We start from the raw sequence: 24797 nt of genomic DNA, 5'->3' as shown, positions 1-24797 counted from the left end.
ATAATATCTCACAGGGCGCTACTGAATAAATTATATGATGGATCATGTACCAATAAGTAAAATATATGCAAAATAAGTAAAAAAAATACATGTAAAATCTGATGAAATTATCCACGACACAATTTATAAATATATTTATGCATGGAAAAAAAGTATGAAAAACTGAAACGTTCGTTGTAATTGTGAATATGTGAAACAATGCCTCAATGCCCCAGGTTGCGAAATTATCCAGTCTCCGGGATCCGTTCCGGTTCCAATGTTAGTTTTTTAAGCGCCTCTGATACATTGATTGTTGACTGGGTTGCATGTTGCATACGACATAACGATTGCATGCAGTCCGCGACACATTATATCGACTGGAGGAAACAACAATAACTATTACCAGCTGTTAACATCGATTGGTGCATCAGTAGCCTCTATATGTGACGAATAGAAGACTGTCACCGACTGATAATGTAAGTGAACTTTTCTTATCAGCAGGTGCTTGCTTCATGTTTCCAGTTTTGACGGATACAACACACTGCAGGTCGGACACAACCACTCATTTGGGTAATTATCCTCCATTTTGGGTAACAGTTACTATGTACAGTGGCGATTAATGTGGAATAAAACACGTTTAAACATTAGGAACAAAAAAAGGCACTATTCACTTTGACAGGTTGGGCACAACGGCGTTATATAAAGATTATTATTTATTATATTATATCCGTAATAATCCTGCATTTGGGTAAAATCTTTGTATGTTATGGTTGAATGCACTTCGAATCTTCTTTCACTAACCTACTTTTAGTAAATAGGATCGCATAACAAAAACACTTTTTAAATCGTAATGTTTCAACAGTTCATGTTTTTACATGATGTTGACTTAGAATGTATGATCATGCAACAACCTTTTTTTTTATATGAAATAATAAATTTTCGACTTCAAATAGAATCTAAATACGCATTGAAAAGGGGAAAGAGTCATTTGTTTACGTTGTTAAAATGGCATGTGTTACTGATAACTATGTCTTCTGTGTCGGACAAAAGGAACTGGTTAAAGAAAAGTTGTCTCAGCATAAAAAAAAAGAGTCCATTTACAAGTACATGCTATAATCTCTGTAAAGTATTGAAAACATAATTATCAAGTATCGCAACACGTGTCCCAGAGTGGTTTTGCCAGAAATGTTTATTGTGTGTGATATGGCTAATATGACTTACTAAGTGTTAAACGTATGAAGACAGTGTAAGTGGGAAAGAGATCTAGAGTATACATGTATATATATATATAATGCATGGTCTAGAAAAAAGTGGCCAAAGACATTGAGTTGTAATAATAAAAAATCACAAACATTTCTCTTTTTTTAAACTTGTCAATGCACATATACATGTATACACTTAATGAAAAAAATGAAAAAGGATATTCGTTTTGTGAATATTCTTTTTTACAGAAAGGTTTGTCCACTTGTTGGGGGAAGGTGTTTAGTCCCGTACCCATTTGTACCGGTCACATTCCAGTAATAGATATTTCTTGGTGTCTGTAAAAAATGCAGAGATGCCAACAAATATTTCTTTATTTAAATTTTAAATATTGGCATGTGTGCAATTAACTTTTGATGATGAATAATTACTGCTAAGGGGATTCAATAAGTTTCAACACAGACTTAAAAAAATCAAAGTGCGGTAAGAAGTTGCAGTTGCCTGACGACCCCTCACTGGGGCCCCCTTTGGAAACTTTGCATCTCGGTCAGACCACCTGTGTTTACTGCCTCATTTCAAAACCGTCATGTGACATTATTGTTGCTATTTTTAACAGGCTTTTGAAGAATTTGTCACATGTATATCTCCGATGGTCTTGCACTAAAACCTGAAAACATCTGAAAATTTAAAGCAAATTTTTGGAGCTTGAAATCTTATTTAACAGAGACTGCCCAATGTGTTGTGAATGTACTTACTTTTTCATGTAAAAATCAGTCTTTGGTAGCAACGCTAACGCTAGTTAGTTGTCGGTCTCTACGTACAATCATCATGCGATTGTACAGCAGTACTTTCAGGCCGACAACAAATTCTTTTCAGATATAAATCTAGAAAATTTCTAGACAGTATTTTAATTAAAGTGGTGTAAGATGGCTGAATGTTAGACTCAAACAATACTTTTAAAAAGATACTGGTTGATCGTTTTCTAAATACACATTGCATTTCTATAAACAAGATATTTCCTAACTGTTTAAATTTATAATATAACTTATCCCTTCTTATACCTGTTATTGTCAAAATGTTTGAGGGCTTTAACTGTGTTGAAGACTATAAATCAATTTAGACAACAGTTCCAATTTCTATAGAATTTCGGACTTATAATTATATAAAAGTTCTTGATCTCCCCAATGCTTCTCTAATTTCTTTTTGAAAGATTTTACTGTTGGTGCAATATATACCAGATATTGGGGAAGACTTCAGCCTGTTAAGTGCATGGTCTCCTGAAAACAAAATGATTGGGACCAATATAGTAATTTTTCCTAAATTCTACAATATGATTACTTTTACATAAATTTACATAGAGATTATCGATCACGTTTGATCCTAGTTCAAAAATATTGATGAGATTTTATTTATACATTGAAAATTCTTATCTGATTGGTTATTAAAATTTCTGTTACTTAAAACCTTGTCACATTTGAAAGATATACACCTGATAATAAATTGTAGAGCAGCTGTTGCTTAGAGTTGTGTTGCCAGGTGGTCTTTTATTTACACTGCTGCTGAAAAGAACTTCAGGTATTGAGGGAACGTGTACTGTATAGTCACATCCTAGTGATAGTGTGTTACGTTGTTTTATTCCACAGTATGAGGCCCTAGTAGCTAAAGACTTGCTATACCACCCTGAGGCCAGCAAAGATAATTAAGTCAACTCAGCTTCATAAGAGACTCAACTCGGGACACGACTTACAGTTAAAGTAGAGTCACCTCAGAACTAACAGAGATTGAGGAATTACCTTATAGAAGTCCAACAGACAGATAACTGCAAGTCACAGCCAACTAAAACAGGGAGCTTGAAGACACCATACAGAACTGTTACATACAGAGATAAATCACCTCGGTCAAATCAAATCAGTTCACTTCTGCAGAGACCCCAGAGCAGTCAACACAGGTGAAGATGTCTACATCTGGATCAGGTATGTATACATAGTTTTTACCTTAAAAAATCTTTCTTTCATGAGTATTGTTAACTCATTCACCCCTGAAATTTCATAATGAACTATTCCATCCTTTGAATTGGAAGAGTTGAAATGTGTCCTCAGGGGTGAATGAGTTAATGAGGCCTTGAGTTTATAAACATCCTCGATACTCCAGGGGTATATGCTCACTTTCGCTGTCTGCACCCCTGGAATATGTCTTTAAAGGCTCAGTGTGTTTCACATTGTTGATGAGACAAGAAGACTAGTTTGATCCTTTGATCGCAGTCGGGTAACAGGTAACAAATTGACTGGCTTGAAATTGCGTGTCGCCTCTCTGTAATGTTCAAAGGACAGGAATCGATTCAGCCTAGTGATCGGTCAGGTTTTTTTTTACCTGAAACCAATCAAACCGCTATCTGATTTTTCTATGACGTATTCAAGGGATGGAGAGAGTGAAAGTGAGCGTAACCCCTGGAAACCCAAGGATGGTATAAAGAGGATCATGTTACATATTATTAAAAGGACAGGATATGTGTTTATCTTAAGCAACTAGGTGAACAAAAATCAGTTTCACATTAAAAGTTAATTGAAAGCTATTAAACAACATACAATAATGCCAATCTGACTCAACTCAAGTCCTTGAAATTCTGTAAGATACAGTACAGTATAAGACAGGTGAAAATGTTACATCATGATAGTTAGTAGTTACATTCTTGTGACCATTTAATAGCGAGCTGATTTAATTGATTAAACTTTATTTATTTTTACAACAATTGTGAAACAAGTTCAAATAACTATTATTAATTACTCTTATTGGCCTGGATGGAGTTTCAATGTGGGAAGAAACTGGAAAACCTGGAGAAAACCCACGGGGTCGGGCAGGTGACTCCATACCTGTTCACCTGGATGTTTAATTATGCACATGAATATTTCGAATATGGACAATTTTTAGAAGCATAAGGAGTGGCTAAATTAAAAAGTCATGATTTCTTGTATTCACTCTGACACCAATTATAGTAGTGTATCATAGAGGAATGTAGGGGTGGACTTGGTTTCGGTCCGCATGACAATATCACTGTGCTGTCTGTGAAAAAAGAAAACTTCAAATAATAAATGACCAGTACAATATTGTAATGAAATAAGAATGATAACAATAAGTTCCTGTTGTGTTTCCAGATCAGATTGGCGGACCACCTTCCATGGCAACAGATGCTGTGTTGGTCAAGTGTACACAACCAATCCCAGATTCTGTCCCAAAGGTCAAAGGTTATGACTTCAACAAGGGAATTAACTACCATGAGCTCCTCAAGACCTATGCTTGCTCAGGATTCCAGGCCAGCAACTTTGGATTGGCTGTTAAGGAAATTAATAAAATGGTAAGTTTTTATCAAAACAAACAATGTGCGTACACTAAAGCACAGAGAAATTAGTCTCGATAATTTGGCCATCTTTGTTCTCGTTAGATAATCCAGTCATCTTCAAACAGGCCTAGTGAACAGTTCCAGACAGAGGTTAATAGTGTCAGATCATGGAAACAGTACTATTTTTGTACCTTTTCTGTATACAGTTAACATTAGAGGCATGTAACACTATAACACTGATTGCATACTAGCCAACCCTCCCTATTTAAAGGGAGACTCCTGATTTTGGACCCTGAAATTTAGCATTTTCAACCTGTGAATTTTCTGAAATATTCCTGTATTCTAAGATTGAAGGATTTCATCTAAAAATAATCAATCAACATATGTCATTTAAAGGGTTATTTTGTCACTAGGGTTTATATACAAACATATTATTTATGTTTTAATTTTAAGCAAAAACCTCCCCCCCCATAGAATTTTTAAAAATTTTATGAAGCCTGTATTTAGCTAGTATTACCTGCAACACAATGCCAAATGATATACAAATGTATATACAGTGGAACCCACTTATAATGATATCGGTTATTATGATATATCGGTTATTATGATATTTTTCTCTGGCAAATAGAATATCATAATAAGCGAGCTCACTGTACATACTATTTTTTAGCAATAATCTCATGCCTGGAAATAAGCCCATTCATATTTCTGCAGTTCTTGTAGAAATTATGCCATCAGATGTTATTTCATTGTCCTGTAATAAGCCCACCCTAGCTCTTGAATCTTCTTTGAGATTGAAATGATGTGTAGGACCCCAGGGCTTATTGCAGGATAAACTTAATAATGATGATGACAATAACAATTATATGTTATGTAACAGATTGATAAGAAGATGGAACCAGTCCCCCTGGACAGACAGGAGGAGATCAATTTGAATCCTGTCGGGCGAAAACGATCCAACTGTACTATCTTCCTCAGTTACACCTCCAACCTCATATCATCAGGTGTCCGGGAGATCTTCAAATACCTTGTACAGAACAACATGGTAAGGCCTTACATCAGTAGTGACATTTACAGGCTAATTAGGCAGTAATATTACAATCCTGTGAAATTTGGTTTGATGTCTTTGGAATTTTACAGTACCAGATAAATACAAAATTCTCATACAGAAAAATGATGGAATTCTTGAGAAGTCTTTCTACTGGAAACATTAACTATGTAACTTCAGCAGACTCTACCATGGATTGATTTGGATGAGTCCATTATGGTCTACGGTGGTGAAAGGGTTAAATACTATATTTTATGGTGATATTAGCTCTGTTCGTATGAAGATATTTTAGAATTTATTTTTGAAACAGAAAATGTCCATTGCTGGACTTAACAGGTTAGGGATGGGAGTTTAAAGGTTAGGGATGGGAGTTAACAGGTTTGGGATGGGAGTTAAGGTTTTCTTTTCTACTCAGTAGTCAAGGGGATGGCTACAGGGGCCAAAGGTTATGCATGTGCCTCTTGTTGACAATTGAGAAAGGGTTATTTTTGCAGGAAAACAATTTTGGTGATTTGGTGGTTCCATAATGAGATCATTGAAACTTAATTAAGTAAACATTAAAATCAGCAAAATAAAAATTAATAATCATCCCTAAATTTGAAATCTATTTTTTTTTTAAATTCTCAATTTTAGCATTAAAGCGCAAAACACTTTGAGCATATAGATTTACAGTACGCATTTGAAGGTTTTATCAGGGAAAATGTGTTTATTTCAAACTGATTAACAACCATTTGATGTTGGTGGGAGTTGAGTTTCTCCAAAGGCAATATTTAAACAGAAAGGATATGATAAGAAGTTTAAAAATATCTGGCTCCGAAATCCCAGGGAATATATTAATACATAATGTATGTAAGAACCAATAAGCAGTATTACAACACAACAAGAAGAGGCATTACTATTGATGTTTTCTGTACAGGTCGATTGTATAGTTACAACAGCTGGAGGTGTAGAAGAGGACTTTATCAAGTGTTTAGCACCAACATTCACGGGTGACTTTAGTCTCAAGGGCAAGGAACTGCGTGAGAAAGGCATCAACAGAATCGGGAACCTGCTCGTACCCAACGACAATTATGGCTTGTTTGAGGACTGGCTAATGCCTAAACTGGACATGATGCTCAAAGAACAACAGGAAGAGGTAAGAATCATTTCTTTATGGCATGATTTGACTTTGACAAATGCTCCCATTAAATCAAAGAAATATTTGCTTTTGGTTCCAATAAAGTTTCTTTTGCTGGTTTTTATGCACTTGCCTGTTGTTGGGTTATAGTGCTACCCATGTCTGCCCTGTCCCGTAGCTGTGAGAAGGCAGTTCATAGACATGACTCTAGCCACTGGCTTCATGGTTTAAGAGATTTGAATCAAAATTTCTAAGAAAGGTCAATTATGAAAAAGGTCAAAGGTCAACACCAAGGTCATTTCGCCGTTTATGGAACCAAATGGTTCTTCATGTCTTACAGACGTTTTCTAGTTTGACATATGTACCGTGAACAGGTATTATAACATTCCTTATTTTGCTGTACCATGTACACTATACATAGCTAGTGTTGACTGGGCCCCTGGAATGTAAAAACAATGATGTTAATGAGTTTTGAACCCACAGCTATATAAACTGGGCCTAGTTGTTCAAAAGGTGATTAGCGCAAATTTTCATTTTTGTGTATCTTTAAAACACAACCATTGAATTTGTCAAAACTTTCCAGATATCAAATATTAAGCAGAGTGAATTTACGTGCAAAATTGTGCGATTTTAAATTTACCTTGTTTATTGACAAAATTATTAAAGGTTGAAATATGTCGTTAAACAGTGATTAAGCTAGCCACCTTTTGAACAACTGGGCCCTTGTTATTCATATGATATTCAACCATATCTGTAGCTAAATAAAATTACAAAACATTTGCCTTGATGTGTGTGTCGACCAGAACTGCTTAACTTCACTACAGTAAATGTTATATACATCTAGATACTGTCTTAAAATTTGTTATGAATTGACTCCAATGTGATGTGTATTGTTTTTCAGGGTACCCTATGGTGTCCGTCTAAGTTTATCGCTCGACTTGGCAAAGAGATTGACAACCCAGAGTCAGTGTATTACTGGGCCTACAAGGTACTTTTGCGCATAAGTTGTGTCCTCTTAGGCAAAAATGCATGGGAATAAATGTGAGCAAAGTTTTACAATTCTTAAACCAGTCACATGTACACCAAATCAGATATAGGTGCATTCTGATGGTAGATGCTTGAGAGGATTCTACTCTATTTAGTTTAATACTTTATGTTTAACATCACAAACTAGATCAGGGTTAAGATTTGTACACAGTTTATGAAACAGACATTGCTTAGGTTCAAATTGTACAGAAACCCTGTTAACTGACACACTGTCTTACCATGTTACATTTGTAATTTGTTAAAATCATATTATTTTTTAAACATAATAAATATAGGATCTTACATGAGTTTCCATTTCATATGAGATTTATGAAACGAGTCTAAGATTTTTTTCTCAATTTAGCGAGCCTCTGGTGAGCTAAAGTGAAAAATTTCTGACCAGTTTCATAATTTTCATATGAAATGAAAATGAGTGTAAGATCCTTTTTATCACTTAACCAAGATTTGTGGCATTTATTCGTGTAAAACGACAATTTTCATGCAACATTGAAATGTAAAAAGCCACCATTTTGACTATAGTGCTAAAGCCTGTGACGTCATGTACTTGTCCTTGGTGTGATGTCACAATTGAAACTTACAACCAATCACAGGGCTGATATGTCATATTACATGGGTTTATACGCAAAAATATGACACTGGATAACATAGTACATTATGTGATAAAGAAGTTATAACCATATGTCTTAACTAACATTCATATCATGTACTGTGACACCTGTCCTATTTGACCCTGGATTATTCCAACACACTGTCTAATTGAAAAATAGTAACCAAATAAAACCTGGTTATTGTAAAATCTTACCCGATCTGACCAATGTACTGTGACTCAGATTATACATGTTGATCTGACCAATAAAGTGCCCACAGGGTGTAATATAAGAAGGGTAATCTGACCTTTATCTTGTGTCCCAACAGGATGACAGATTAGAGGGGTTAGTTTGATTATTATGCTGTGTCAAAGGGTGTCACATTAGAGGGGTTATGTTGTGTCCCCATGGTGTCAGATTACAGGGGTTAGTCTGACTATTACTGGCATGTTGTGTCAAAGGGTGTCACATTAGAGGGGTTATGTTGTGTCCCCATGGTGTCAGATTACAGGGGTTAGTCTGAATATTACTGGCATGTTGTGTCAAAGGGTGTCACATTATAGGGGTTATGTTGTGTCACAAGGGTGTCAGATTACAGGGGTTAATCTGACTCCTATGTTGTGTCAAAGGATGTCACATTACAGGGTTATAGCTGTGTCCCCATGGCGCCAGATTACAGGGGTTAATCTGTCTACTATGTTGTGTCAAAGGATGGCACATTAGAGGGTTATAGCTGTGCCCCCATGGTGTCAGATTACAGGCGTTAATCTGACTATTACCGGCGTGTTGTGTCAAAGGATGTCACATTAGAGGGATATAGCTGTGTCCCCATGGTGTCAGATTACAGGGGTTAATCTGACACCATGTGGTTAATGTGGTGTCAAAAGGTGTCACATTAGAGGAGTAATGTTGTGTCACAAGGGTGTCAGATTAGAGGGGTTAATCTGACTATTATGTTGTGTTAAAGGGTTTCACATTATAGGGGTTAATCTTTATTCTGATGTGTCCTAAGGTTGTCACATTAGAAAGGTAGCACTGTACATAGAGATTTAGTGTCATGGGCCACAACGACCCACAGCTAAAGTTCGACTTGCACTTCCTGAAGTGATAATTTCAGGTTAGCTACATGTACTTACTCTAAAGAAAAAAATTATGAGACATTATTTTGTACTTCATTCGCAAATATTTACATTACAGAATTCAAATACTGTAAATATCAATTCCAAAGAAAACGACTGTCAATTATAAGAAGGGAAAAGTATCTGCCTATTAGTTGCAAATTCTGCTATCTACAAACAGAACCTACAGGCATAGTTAATTAGTTTGTTTGAATAAAGGCATCTGACCAAGACAATAATTTCCATACTCAGAATATTTTGAACTTTGAATTTTGATCTTGGATTTTATTTTATTGCTTTTAAATTGATTCTTGAACATTTAGTCAATTATCTATTACTATTGTTTATAGTTCATTTATCTGTTTGTGCCTTAATCAAAATGTTGGAAATATTTATAGTATTCATAATGAAAGCATGCAACAACAAATTCATGGTATTTATTACAACCAATGAAAGATGTGACATTTGTAAAGTGAAAAATTTCTCACTTTTACCAGAGTGCAAACTTAAAATCCTGAATCTGGTTTCGATAAACACACATCCTATTAATATTTTCTGGCCTGTAAACTTCAGTCCATTGTACATGCACACAGACAAAGTGATTTACCTGGTACTTTATGAAGCGCCATAAGACTTGTGTTATTAATGTTAGTACATTTTTTTCACAATTACCATCATTTTGTGTGCTTTGTAGAACAACATTCCTGTGTTTTGTCCAGCACTCACTGACGGTTCTATAGGAGATATGCTGTACTTCCATTCCTACAGAAAGCCTGGTCTAGTTTTAGATATCATTGAAGGTAAGGATTCAGCTAACTGTCGTATACACCACATGTACTCACACCTGTAACTGCCGTATACACCACATGTACTCACACCTGTAACTGCCGTATACACCACATGTACTCACACCTGTAACTGCCGTATACACCACATGTACTCACACCTGTAACTGCCGTATACACCACATGTACTCACACCTGTAACTGCCGTATACACCACATGTACTCACACCTGTAACTGCCGTATACACCACATGTACTCACACCTGTAACTGCCGTATACACCACATGTACTCACACCTGTAACTGCCGTATACACCACATGTACTCACACCTGTAACTGCCGTATACACCACATGTACTCACACCTGTAACTGCCGTATACACCACATGTACTCACACCTGTAACTGCCGTATACACCACATGTACTCACACCTGTAACTGCCGTATACACCACATGTACTCACACCTGTAACTGCCGTATACACCACATGTACTCACACCTGTAACTGCCGTATACACCACATGTACTCACACCTGTAACTGCCGTATACACCACATCTACTCATACCTGTAACTGCCGTATACACCACATGTACACACACCTGAACAATGTAGTATTAAATGTAAGGATGACTATTTTGATACATTATATTCTCTGACCATTTGTCTACGCTAAATGTCTATTTCTGTTCTTATCGATTAACATGTTGTCTTTTTTTGTGTATGTACATCATAGTTATGTACGGTTTGCAAGCATGTATGAATGTTGGGAAGGTGTGATATTATATCTTTGTTTCCTGTATTTGTCTACTGTGATGTATTTGTAAAAAATGTGGGGGAAAAAAAGAAAGAAAAAAAAGACAAAAGGGAGGGATGCTCTACTTGTCTGCCCATTTCTGCTCTTTCCAAAAATTAGTGTAGACCTGGAAAGTCTAAGTAAGTGCTTGCAAATTATGGAAATGCTCAGACTGTGTCCAAAAAAGTCTGAATTAGCCATACTGGGTTATAGCAGGTTTTAAGCATCTATGTGTTAAACATATTGAAAGCTAAAGATAGGAAATAGACCTAATGAAACTATAAATATTTAACCAGTTTCGATATCATAGGTTGAAAAGCAAATGTACATGAATTAGGAATCGCATTGAAATTTTAAATCCATGTCCTAATTACTTTGATAATACTTCGCACATTTTGCAGATATCAGAAGGATGAACAACCAGGCAGTATATTCTATTAACACTGGTATGATTATCCTGGGAGGAGGCCTTGTCAAACATCACACCTGTAACGCTAACCTAATGGTAAGTGTGAGGTCTGTATCAAACATCACACCTGTGAAGCTAACTAAATGGTAAGTATGAGGTCTGTATCAAACATCACACCTGTAGCGCTAACTTAATGGTAAGTGTGAGGTCTTTATCAAACATCACACCTGTAACGCTAACTTGATGGTAAGTGTGAGGTCTGTATCAAACATCACACCTGTAACGCTAAACTAATGGTAAGTGTGAGGTCTGTATCAAACATCACTCCTGTAACGCTAACTTAATGGTAAGTGTAAGGTCTGTATCAAACATCACACCTGTAACGCTAACTTAATGGTAAGTGTGAGGTCTGTATCAAACATCACACCTGTAACGCTAACCTAATGGTAAGTGTGAGGTCTGTATCAAACATCACACCTGTAACGCTAACCTAATGGTAAGTGTGAGGTCTGTATCAAACATCACACCTGTAACGCTAACCTAATGGTAAGTGTGAGGTCTGTATCAAACATCACACCTGTAACGCTAACCTAATGGTAAGTGTGAGGTCTGTATCAAACATCACACCTGTAACGCTAACCTAATGGTAAGTGTGAGGTCTGTATCAAACATCACACCTGTAACGCTAACCTAATGGTAAGTGTGAGGTCTGTATCAAACATCACACCTGTAACGCTAACCTAATGGTAAGTGTGAGGTCTGTATCAAACATCACACCTGTAACACTAACCTAATGGTAAGTGTGAGGTCTGTATCAAACATCACACCTGTAACGCTAACCTAATGGTAAGTGTGAGGTCTGTATCAAACATCACACCTGTAACACTAACCTAATGGTAAGTGTGAGGTCTGTATCAAACATCACACCTGTAACGCTAACCTAATGGTAAGTGTGAGGTCTGTATCAAACATCACACCTGTAACACTAACCTAATGGTAAGTGTGAGGTCTGTATCAAACATCACACCTGTAACGCTAACCTAATGGTAAGTGTGAGGTCTGTATCAAACATCACACCTGTAACACTAACCTAATGGTAAGTGTGAGGTCTGTATCAAACATCACACCTGTAACGCTAACCTAATGGTAAGTGTGAGGTCTGTATCAAACATCACACCTGTAACGCTAACCTAATGGTAAGTGTGAGGTCTGTATCAAACATCACACCTGTAACACTAACCTAATGGTAAGTGTGAGGTCTGTATCAAACATCACACCTGTAACGCTAACCTAATGGTAAGTGTGAGGTCTGTATCAAACATCACACCTGTAACACTAACCTAATGGTAAGTGTGAGGTCTGTATCAAACATCACACCTGTAACGCTAACCTAATGGTAAGTGTGAGGTCTGTATCAAACATCACACCTGTAACACTAACCTAATGGTAAGTGTGAGGTCTGTATCAAACATCACACCTGTAACACTAACCTAATGGTAAGTGTGAGGTCTGTATCAAACATCACACCTGTAACACTAACCTAATGGTAAGTGTGAGGTCTGTATCAAACATCACACCTGTAACACTAACCTAATGGTAAGTGTGAGGTCTGTATCAAACATCACACCTGTAACACTAACCTAATGGTAAGTGTGAGGTCTGTATCAAACATCACACCTGTAACACTAACCTAATGGTAAGTGTGAGGTCTGTATCAAACATCACACCTGTAACACTAACCTAATGGTAAGTGTGAGGTCTGTATCAAACATCACACCTGTAACACTAACCTAATGGTAAGTGTGAGGTCTGTATCAAACATCACACCTGTAACACTAACCTAATGGTAAGTGTGAGGTCTGTATCAAACATCACACCTGTAACACTAACCTAATGGTAAGTGTGAGGTCTGTATCAAACATCACACCTGTAACACTAACCTAATGGTAAGTGTGAGGTCTGTATCAAACATCACACCTGTAACACTAACCTAATGGTAAGTGTGAGGTCTGTATCAAACATCACACCTGTAACACTAACCTAATGGTAAGTGTGAGGTCTGTATCAAACATCACACCTGTAACACTAACCTAATGGTAAGTGTGAGGTCTGTATCAAACATCACACCTGTAACACTAACCTAATGGTAAGTGTGAGGTCTGTATCAAACATCACACCTGTAACACTAACCTAATGGTAAGTGTGAGGTCTGTATCAAACATCACACCTGTAACACTAACCTAATGGTAAGTGTGAGGGCTGTATCAAACATCACACCTGTAATGCTAACTTAATGGTAAGTGTGACCCTATCAAACATCACACCTGTAACACTAACCTAATGGTAAGTGTGAGGTCTGTATCAAACATCACAGCTGTAACACTAACCTTATGGTAAGTGTGAGGTTTGTATCAAACATCACACCAGTAACACTAACTTAATGGTAAGTGTGACCGTATCAAACATCACTCCTGTAACACTAACCTTATGGTAAGTGTGAGGGCTGTATCAAATATCACACCTGTAATGCTATCTTAATGGTAAGTGTGGGGTCTGTATCAAACATGACACCTGTAACACTAGCCTAATGGTAAGTGTTAGGTCTGTATCAAACATCACACCTGTAACGCTAACCTAATGGTAAATATGAGGGACTAAATGTAGGTACATGTCATCTATCTCACCTGTAGTTCCCTAGGATGTGAATTAAAATAAAATTGCCTTAAGGAGATATTGTCAGAAATGTTTAATATATTCTTAAAAAAATTACCTAATCAAGACATCAGTAATACAATGTTTGTGGGAATTTTTAAGGCTTCTTTGGCTGAAGTTCAAAGCTCAAGGTCATAATGTAACTTAAGCAAAATTTATTAGTTGTTCACCTGTGAATTACAGAAAGTAAAGGTCAAAGGTCACAAGGTGACATAGCTAAAAAAATGAGTGAAGAATAAGGATTGTAATGTATAATAGTAACAGATTGGTGCAGTACCATGTTTTACAAAAGTGTTTTGTACACATCAGCCTCTTTAAGTTCAAAAAGTGGACTCTTAATTAACACAGGTGGTATCTTAATACAGATTCAGTGTGCAATGAAATCACTACAATGGGGAACATTAAAAGAAGTCTCTTAACACAGGTGGTTTGACTGTACAATGTAGTTTTAAAAAGTGTTTTTATTCAAGAAAGTCAAAACAGTGCAAACAGGCAACACAGTTGTAGTACATATATCAGGTGTGTTGTGACAAATTTAATGATTTCATGTTCCTCCTCCTTGCTGCTGTTTTACAGAGGAACGGAGCAGACTTCTCTGTGTATTTGAACACAGCCAGTGAGTTTGATGGCAGTGACGCTGGTGCTAGTCCTGATGAGGCCGTGTCCTGGGGCAAGATAAAGAAGGATGCTACCCCTGTCAAGGTACTGATGCTCTATCTCAGGGCAAGATATTGAAATATAAATACATTGACAAGTGAAACCACTCTAAGGCAGGAAAACTAATTTTCATTGCCTTATCTTCTCCATAAAAGGGAGATTACTCAAAGTTAAAAAATTATAACAGCTAAGTGAAATTCTTCTTCACAATTATAACTGATGCCCCCTCAACCTTAAGGGCACATCTTAAAAATGTGGTGAAGTTTGATTTTGGTGTTTTATATTCAATTGACATTTTACAGATTTGTGCTGAGGCTACTCTGGTGTTTCCCCTACTGGTCGCAGAGACGTTTGCTCGCAGGGAAAAGGAATACAAGACTCTACATGAATCAGACTGAACCTACTCCTGTTTTTGTATGTCTGATAGACTACTATAACAGTACATAATAGTTCTGATGACATAGGTTGAAGGTTGAAGAATACGTGTATGTGCCATGTAGCCACACATTTGACATGACATTTTGATGCTGATCATTGTTCTGGGTGACCATGTACATTTATATGTATGTTGTTCATTTATATACGTATCATACTACACACAGAATCAAGACTTTGTTTTGTATTTGTCTAAAATGGTTTCTTGTGTCATAAATCTTACTCTTCTGTGCAAGATTTTTCAGCTCTTTATATTTATTTGTAGTTAACAATTCTAATTGTGAAATGTTACATGGACTATGTTTTTATATATTGTTGAGGGTACGCTTCTGTTTACCTACCGGGCCACCTGGGTCATGAAACAGGCTGTTTTGATTGTCATTAAGATAAAATAAGAACTCGCAATGACTATAGGTGACAAATAGTTTTTCTGTCCCATTTTTGTTCTTGAAAAGAGTTCACAAGTTTTCTATATCATTTTCAATTTATTCATTTTTGTTCAAATCCCATGAACAGTAGCAATATTGTTAATTTGAATGATAAAGATTTAAGGCAAATGTCGAATTCGGGTGATTTCTGTTTATTCTTCGCAAAAGGGGTGTGGTACCCTTTATCCCCGTCTCACACAGTCTGTATATGTGTATCATGATACATAAATGTTATACATATATATCCTTATGATGGGATGGAGATCTGTAGAAGTAATAGGTGTTTGCATACAAAGTTTCCATATATGGTCAGTTTGAGTGTAACCCTGCGGGGCAGTAAATACTCTTTTTAAAACAGTAAAAAAAAAAAAATCCTGCTGAAATTCTTCAGTTTCCTGAACCACAAATCCTATCCAATCATTGTAACCCTCAGAAGTTATTTTTGGTTCCATATAATTTCATTTTCCTATCTTATATAAACAGATATATATACATGCTCGGATAAAAATGTTGGTGTAGTCTGTTTAAAGTGTATACATACATGTACATTGCTCACCAGTCCAAGGGAGGAAAGCCTGCTCTCTCCTCCCTATGACATCACAGCCATTGCTCCCATAGGTGTCATGTCAACTTGTTCTTGGCGTAGTTAGTTTAGATAGCATAGACAGAGTTCTACCTGTACATCGAAAAGGAATATACTATGACATATTTACCAAACTTTACTTTATTTTACTAGTTTACTTTGAAAGACTGTGCATTGTGGCATGGTGGCCAGTTTTGGTACACCCGTGTTACATCAGGGGAAATAAACTTGGTGTGTCTCCACACTACTGGACCATACAGACAGCTGATCTGTTTTATCGCTTGGATTATTTGTGGAATATCTTTTTCTTTTTAAATAAATGTTGATTAATAGAATCTTCCCCTGCCTTGAGGGTGTGACAGAGAAATCTCCAACCTTAGGGGTGATGTTTTTTGGTTGTCTAACCCGAGGCTCTGCCGGGGGTTAGACAACCAAAAAAAAGCCCCCGAGGGTTGGAGATTTCTGTTACATCCTCAAGGTAAGGGATGATTATTTTTCTCCCATCCTATTATTTCAGTCACAGCTCCACCGACAGTAGTCTGCCATGTTTGTAAACAAAAACATGTGGGGTATGCATATCGTCATTCACTTTTAATGACGTCACAATTGAACACGTGCTAATCGGCACGAGGCTATCTCCCCCTAGGGGGTGACAAGCTGATCTTACCCGGCCAAAACGGGAGGCACTCCTATGAAGGGTGGGAGAAATGAACTACTTACATCTCATATAATGGGAACACAAGTCTGTAAGCCATGAATTACACATTTTTTTATCATGATTCTTAACCCATTTCTCAAAATTTTATATATGTAGTGCTGTTTTATGTATATTTGAAAAAAAAAAAATGAAAAAAAAATGAAAAAAAATTGTCTTATATCAAATGTAACTGTTACTTCTTGTAGAGGTTTTTATTACTTTTTTCATTACGCGTTTCACGTCTGAAGATCCTGGAATCAAATCTCAGCCATTTTGGTGAAAGGCTGTGTGCTTATTACCACCCTGTCATCTGCCATATAATGTGGGTTGTCTGTTAATATTCAGGTTTCCCCACATCAATTCTGGCTTATGACAGTGATTTTAAATATGTTTGTAGTTAAATCTAAATTTCAAAACTTTGGTCTGTGATAACGAATGCGTGAATCTGATTGATAAATTTCTTAATTTTAATATTTTTAAAATTAAGTCACTTATTTCTTGCTTGTGAATTATTTTCTTCGTGCAAATTAATATGGAAAGATTTGTTGGCATTGATGGCCGAACCTGTCTGTTTCGGATACAGGGGAAGGGAAGTAACCGTGATATTATTTTGTTGTCCAAGGGAGAGCATTCACTCACTGAACCCAATATTTCATTTGCGTGGATGGTTCGTATGGTTATTGGTTTGGTTTTTAATGCTGAAGTGCTTTGAATGAGAATTATCCTAACATGTTGTAAACACAAGCCTTCACTTGCTACAGTGTATCACGTTATACAGATTTATTATGTTTAACTGTACTTTTTATATAAAGAATATGTTGGAGAAAATGTTTTCATTTTTTTATTATTAACTATTGCATACATTGTACCTAATCCTTTGAATTGTGCCTTTTCAACTTCGGCAAAATAAAAAGTAATTTTCTGGCTCCAGAAGATCTCCATGACATTTGTACCTCGTGCATGTTTGATAAAAGAATAGACCTGTGAAATTCCTCATCATGTTCGTACATATCCATGACTATAAGAAGACTAATGCGAGGGCCCTACAGACTCGCTTCCGTATATGGAGTATTGAATTCTTAATTGGTCTGCTGTCCCCATCGCGACATTCGGGACCTGTATCGTTCCTTCTCTCGCCTACATACTATTTTGTTTTATCGTTTCCATATGAGCATGATGTAATACTGCTAAACCAGGAGCCACGGGGCCGAGTGTTTAAAGATCACTAGCCTTCCGCCAATAGGGTTGCAGGTTCGAGGTCTAGGTTGGATAGTCGCCAGTTCTGGCGGGAGGTCGGACATTTGTTCAGGTTCTCGAGTTTACCCCCACCAACGAAACCTGACACGTCCCTAAATGACCACAGCTGTTAAATAGGACGTAAAGCACAAACAAAACCAAACTGCGGAATTAGTTAATTGTAGTATAGTACACACTTCTCTGCAATGTTTTCCGCTTTATATAAATCAAATAATAATAATAGATCGATCTGATTGGCGAGTTTAGAGTTTTACTTATATAGATAATGTGTGACAATTTAACTGCTCTGTATTGAGGACATCCTCGATACTCCAGGGGTTACGCTCACTTTCGGTCTCTGCAGTGAGCGTATACGTAAGTGAGCGTAAACCATTTAAACATACACGGGGCGACAGAAGCTCGGACAGAGCCCAAAACAAAACGTGTATTCTTTTATATTTAGATTCGTGACGTGTTTAGGTTGTAGAGTATGTATTTTCCCGCCACAAAGTTATAGGGAGGTGCTGTGAATGTGTATTTATACATCGGTCGGTGTGATTGTGTTTTAATTTAATAACCTTGTCAGAAAATGCTGCTCATAGGCTCTACGTTTTATGTTCAGAATCGTTATTCGTAAACTATTATCTATAATGTGCTTTAAAATATGCACTAACACGATTCTTTGTTTCTTCTAGGTTTACCATTAATGATTTATCAAGGAGACAAAAATAATAGTGATTCCCTACTGCAAGGTGAATAAATATTTTATTACGAAAATCGGTGTCATCACTCGTGTAGTGCTGTGTACGGCAACGGTTGTTGTGTGCCGTTTGCGTTTACACTGGTGTCATTAGGTCAACAGAGCGGCACATGTGAAAGGTGTTGTTTTTATTTCCTAATTATTGTTTTGTCTATGAAATATCCTGATAAAAGAAGAGTATATAACGACTATTAACTTAACTTTGTTGTTCATATAGCAACGTTTTTTTAGCGATGTGAAACAAAACCGTTGCATAAAGTTAAAACATTTGTTCAGAAAACTTGGGGGAGCTGGATAATTTGCAATGCTGGAAACAGTGTGTAAATTAATGTTTTATAGAAGAAATAACCGTAAAATGAATGGAAACAGCTAATTTTGACTTTCCAATACACTGAAATCAGCCGAAGCGTAATCAGTAAACGACACTTCACAACCGCTGTCGTACACAGCTACACGGCAGTGGTCTGAATCGAAACCGTTCTATGGAATCGAACTATAGTTGAGGTTTTCAATTCCTTGTAATTCATTTTTTTTTGTCTTGGAGATGCATTTATTTCATATACTGTCTCACTTACAGTTGCCAAACTTTGTATAAAAGTACATTCTGAGATGACAGTGCTGCAAATATGTTGGATATATAGAGTTATGGCCCTTTGTTCATCGTGTGGCACTTTTGTTTCTGTGGCATATATGTTACCTTCAATTGTCAAATTGTGTATGCGCGAACGCTTTATTGAGATGGCGGCATGTCTCGTGATAATTGGTTTGGTTTGGTTTAGTACTGTTTAACGTCCTATTAACAGCTATGGTCATTTAAGGACGGCCCCCGTGATAAAATATGGTTTCGTATCCCATTGTATACGGAGTTATGAGCTTTGTTCATCGTGTGTCACCATTTCATATACTGCGTCACCCCTGCGATAAGATGTTTTTTTTATGCGAGAAGATCCCTTTTAGATCGCGGAGTGTTGCTTTTTGCGTCTGGTACCTCACTTTATACACGTCTGGTACCTCACTTTATACACGTCTGGTACCTCACTTTATACACACTTCATTTATTCACCATTTTCGTTTTTTCCGGGGCACTGAAATTACATACAGAGTTATTGCTCTTGTTACTTCAATGTACGATCTGAGTTCGGGGACTATGGATTTCTGCAATAGTTTGTCATCTAATCCACTGTATGGAAACTATTTTGAACATAAGTATTCAAAACATACGTCAGACTCAACAATTATTCACCAAAATGAGAAGTAGTACATGAGATTAGATGAGAAATAGAGGCGTTTAAGGTTTTAAAAAAAATAGAGCAAACTTGCAGCTTTTGCACATTTTCTTACTGAGGCGGGCATAAAGGTTTGTAGTCAATTTCTTGTTGACGTGTTGAATTTCAAAGATTCGTCTCCCCTTTGCAAAAGGCCAGTGATATCAAAAGAATTATTGGCTTGCAATGCGTTGATAAGGTACCAAACAACATAACTACCTATGTAGGTTATATGTGATGGATCTGCACTTGTAAAGTCTATGAGTTTATGAGAATATCCTGAGTTGCATTCAGGAAAGTAGAGTATATCTGCTGTATTTCACAAAGGACTTTCGTCTTGAACGGTACTTATGAAAGGCCATTCATTGTCAAAACGAAATAAACAAACGAGTTTGAAGTAACACTTTAAATAACGAATAAGTACTTTATGGTTTATGTGAAGCGACAAATAACCTTGTATTTCTATGTAACCTAGGTGTCTTGATTGAGGAACATGAACATTTTTTTGTTAAAACAAACACAACTTTAATCTGTGTAAATAAAATCAGCAAAAACAACGATATTGATTTAACAAATTGGTCTTTGTTCCCTCCGTGATAAACTCCGCCACCCTCAAACCCTCAAAAGACATTTCGGTGTTGGGGGTCGGGTTAGTGGGACCAGTCTCCGATCACATGTGCATGCTAGTTGTAGAAAAATAGTTCCAATTTCTAAAGTGATCAAGTCATCATAAGCGTTGCCATCTTTAACTCTTCTTCTTGAATATCCTCCTCATTTCAACCTGGTTCACTTTCACGATCTGAAATCAGAAACAAGATCATCGTCAATCCCTTGATTGGACGGAACCGCAATGTATGCTGGGAGAACGTAGTCAATCATTTCCGGTTGACATCGAACGGAATTTGCCGAGTTGTGGCGAGTGCAGTTGACATAGGGTAACTGTGAGATATCTGTCAGAGTTGTATGCTATATCTGTACTTGTGGTGAAGACGCTATTGTATATAGCGCGGGGGAAATATTGTCAGTCAGGCAATTCCTTAACGTTGTGTGGTATTCTGTCCTTAAAAGAATGACTGGTATTTCCTATTTGCTTCTCGATTCGTTTAGGATGATCCTCACAACATTTTAAAACACTTGACCCAACATCTATTGCTATGACGTAAGTAAGGTTTTCACCGAGACTAACACAATGATTTTTAACATCTATTGTTATTACATAACTAGCCCCCCCCCCCCATGTTTGTTGGGTCAGACAAATATCATAACGTAAACAAGTTTGGTGTTGGGTCAGACAAATATTATAACGTAAACAAGTTTGGTGTTGGGTCAGACAAATATCATAACGTTAACAAATTTGGTGTTAGGTCAGACAAATATCATAACGTAAACAAGTTTGATGTTGGGTCAGACAAATATCATAACGTAAACAAGTTTGGTGTTAGGTCAGACACAAATCATAACGTAAACAAGTTTGACAAATATCATAACGTAAGCAAGTTTGGTGTTGGGGCCATGATAAACTAGACTTGTTCATTATAAGTCATATCTGTGTAAATATGACGTGGTGAACGGCAGAAGTGTTTGTGATAAAAGATAATAAAGGTCAAAGTTGATATATCACTCAGGGAAACCATATTATGTGAAAACAATGTATTGACATCAAAATTACACTGAAACTGTAGAGCATAATTACTACATCATAAACTGACTGCAATTATGTGCAGTATATGTCAGACATCCTTATAAAGTGAGCACGTGTGATGAACTGATCTGAGGCACGTTAAGGAAATTTAAGCCATACATTATCATTATAAGAAGGATATTGGATTCTGTGTAAGAACCCAACGGCTATGTGAGGACCACACTGGTATGGCAGCAATATACTATAACCGTCTGTCGACACTACCACCAACAAAGCCCGCATCTTCTCTCTGTTAATAACCTGGCCTGAAAAATCAATCATTACAACCAGAAGCAACTAGCCGGAGTCTTGCCTCTAGAGCGGAACCAGTGGTGCTAAGGCAGTGTATGGGAGGCCGTCTGGGCTATACTGGTCACGTGACAATCAGGTACTTCAGTGTCCTCACATTGACCGCTGCACACAAGACAATGCGCGTGTAGGATATCTTGGCTCCATTGTGATATATACATCACAATCTAACCTACTTTAGATTATGGATACCATTTAAAATACAACCCTGACATTTGACCTTCTGGATAGATATCATTATTCTATCTTCTGTTGTCTAGCCAATATCTATATTACATCTACAGCTGTCCTTTGTTTGACGATTTACTCACCATTATCAGCTGATCGTCTACCATCATTCGTTCAACTAATGTTGCCTTGCCCTTTGACCCCTCCGTGGGACTGGAATCTGTGGTGAGTTTGCCTGCGTCCCAGGTAACGGTAGCCTGGAGTTAAAGCAAAAATCGATTTTACTTATATCTAGCAATGAAAACACGAAATACAACGTTATGTACACGTTTACGTTAAACAAAGTGTCTTAAATGTAACATTTATGTAAGATTTAATTTAAATTTATCACATTTTTTTATAATTCATAATACATGTATACCAGTGATGATATGCAAGTAATAATACAAAGAACAACACAACATCGAATTGCATTCAGAAGAAGTGACCAAAGGGGTTCAACACTCAGAAAGGACTTTTTTTCTGTCTCAATCATGTTTTGTGGGCAGGGGTCCCCGGGGATGGGGCATGTTTTATAATGTTTGGTATCATAATCAATTTGTATGCTTTGTTTTTTGTTCAAATATTAATTTCCGCTCCTGCAGGACGTCTAACCCCTGTGCTCCAACACGTCTCTGATAGTATGACCATTACCATTGGCGGAGGCGGTTGGCTGACGACATACCTTCATTTCGTTATCGTTAGGGTCATGTGACACCACCTCTTTGTTGAGTTCGAAGCTGACGTCAGTGTCCTTGGGACCTTTGGTGACGATTCGAATCTTGTTGTCTTCGCGGGTGATGGTCATAGTTGAACTAGCGGCTGCCGCTAACTTCCTTAGTACGAAGTTCACACCTGTAAAATATGAATATTTATAAATATCTTGTGTATTACATGAATGATTGTAACTTTAACCTTTCATGTTTGGCGAAGCGATTCGTATTTCATACCAAACTACAAGTTCGTTTTTGGTAGTTTTCTATGTTATGTACAGGTATACATGCGTTGAAATCGACGTACATGTATTTCAACAAGAATCCGATAATTAATTTGCAGATGGCAAAACAATACATTCATGAACTCAACAGTTTGAGTTATTGGAGTATGAATTACAATCAAACCGGTGCGTGGCTTTTTCTGTCGTGCGAAAATGGGGAAGGCACTGCGTATGACAAGAGGTACATTCCTTTAGTGAGCGCTAAAAATAACCTCACAACTGTTGAGAAAATTGGTAAAGCAATTCGAATTCCAGTCAGCACAGTCGCGAGTATCGATTTGCATTGAAAGTTTTGCTATAAATCTTTCCCATTTGTGATAAACTGAAGTATTTTGTTCATGTGTTTACATTGAAAAACCTTGACATTGGACTCGAAAAATACAGGCATGGTTTTCATACCAAGTATTGCTATCGCATAAAGGTGGGTGAAAATCGACCACCAATCACAGTGGAGACCTAAATTACCTTGATTGATATCTGAAAGAATTGCCCAAAAAAAGACATGTGTCAGTCATACTACTCAAAGAATTTTGTTAAAGTTCAGTTAAAAAAATAAAATTTTACTAAAAAATGCCAAAATGACTAAGAGCATAGTGTCTTCCCCTCACCATGTTTTACAACCTAATTGAGAGATGACATGTGCCTAGAAGCAGTAAAGCAATGGAGTATAAAAATAAAATATGATCGGCTTGTTTAGTTATGTTTACTAACAGATAGAAATATTTAAACTGCACACGTATAAGCTGTGTAAGAGAAACAGACGAAACCCGATGTGGTGTACATTTCAGAATGACGGCAATTTATCAACTCGAAGGTCCAAAACACAATATTTCCATCAATTTTGCAGTGATATTAATAATGTCAGCTATTCACTCATTGACCGTTATTGGACTCGAAGGTAAAGTATCTGTTAAAAGAATATGTATCTAAATCTCCGTTTATTTGGCACATATACTTAAGTTTAAAAGTATTATTTGCTCAACAAGAGACGTGATGGACTTCCTTTGTTCCGAGTCTCTAGATTTGGGAATACAAGTGTATGAAGTGTTTGTGGTAGTAACGGCGAGTCAACACTTTGTTATATATAGAGTATGCTGGGAGTATGACGATATGTTGTACATGGCGTGACATTACAAATGCAGGTTGATGATTCACACACGGTGCATTAGCTGATTGAAGTGTATTGAGTAAAAAGCCTAGTACACTTTAATACACTGCATTGATGACAGGACAATAAAGTCGTGATAATAAGTCATAAGTCTCACAGTACAGTGGGGGCACGTGTGTCACTGATGGGTGGTGGGATGGGGTGATCTGGTTTTGAGGCCTATTCTGTTGCGCGTGGTAGGGGAAGATTTTTTTCCAGGTGTTGATACTCTAACACTTTAGGGTAGATCCAAAACATA

At 36.9% G+C, this 24797-nt stretch overlaps 2 protein-coding genes across 2 annotated transcripts in view; one reads left to right on the top strand and one right to left on the bottom strand.

Moving 5' to 3' along the window:
• The first annotated feature begins 281 nt into the window (after positions 1–281).
• On the top strand, positions 282–16609 carry LOC110453567 (deoxyhypusine synthase-like). Its single transcript, XM_021502544.1, has 10 exons — positions 282–455; positions 2823–3152; positions 4332–4531; positions 5397–5561; positions 6481–6699; positions 7583–7669; positions 10128–10233; positions 11417–11520; positions 14713–14838; positions 15096–16609. The coding sequence occupies exons 2-10, from the start codon at positions 3134–3136 to the stop codon at positions 15189–15191; spliced, it is 1122 nt and encodes a 373-aa protein (XP_021358219.1). The 5' UTR covers positions 282–455; positions 2823–3133; the 3' UTR covers positions 15192–16609.
• A 4088-nt stretch (positions 16610–20697) lies between these two features.
• Positions 20698–24797, bottom strand: part of LOC110453575 (fatty acid-binding protein, adipocyte-like) — a 19289-nt gene continuing 15189 nt past the window's right edge. Inside the window, exons 3-5 of the mRNA XM_021502553.1 lie at positions 23080–23249; positions 22499–22612; positions 20698–20996 (exon numbers count right to left, since the gene is read on the bottom strand). Coding sequence (XP_021358228.1) covers positions 20943–20996; positions 22499–22612; positions 23080–23249 — 338 coding nt within the window. The 3' untranslated portion in view covers positions 20698–20942. The remainder of the gene's footprint in view (positions 20997–22498; positions 22613–23079; positions 23250–24797) is intronic.

Source organism: Mizuhopecten yessoensis, unplaced genomic scaffold (assembly GCF_002113885.1).
Source record: "Mizuhopecten yessoensis strain PY_sf001 unplaced genomic scaffold, ASM211388v2 scaffold7461, whole genome shotgun sequence".
In the NCBI taxonomy this organism is placed as follows: domain Eukaryota; kingdom Metazoa; phylum Mollusca; class Bivalvia; order Pectinida; family Pectinidae; genus Mizuhopecten; species Mizuhopecten yessoensis.
This window is presented reverse-complemented; position numbering and strand designations above follow the sequence as displayed.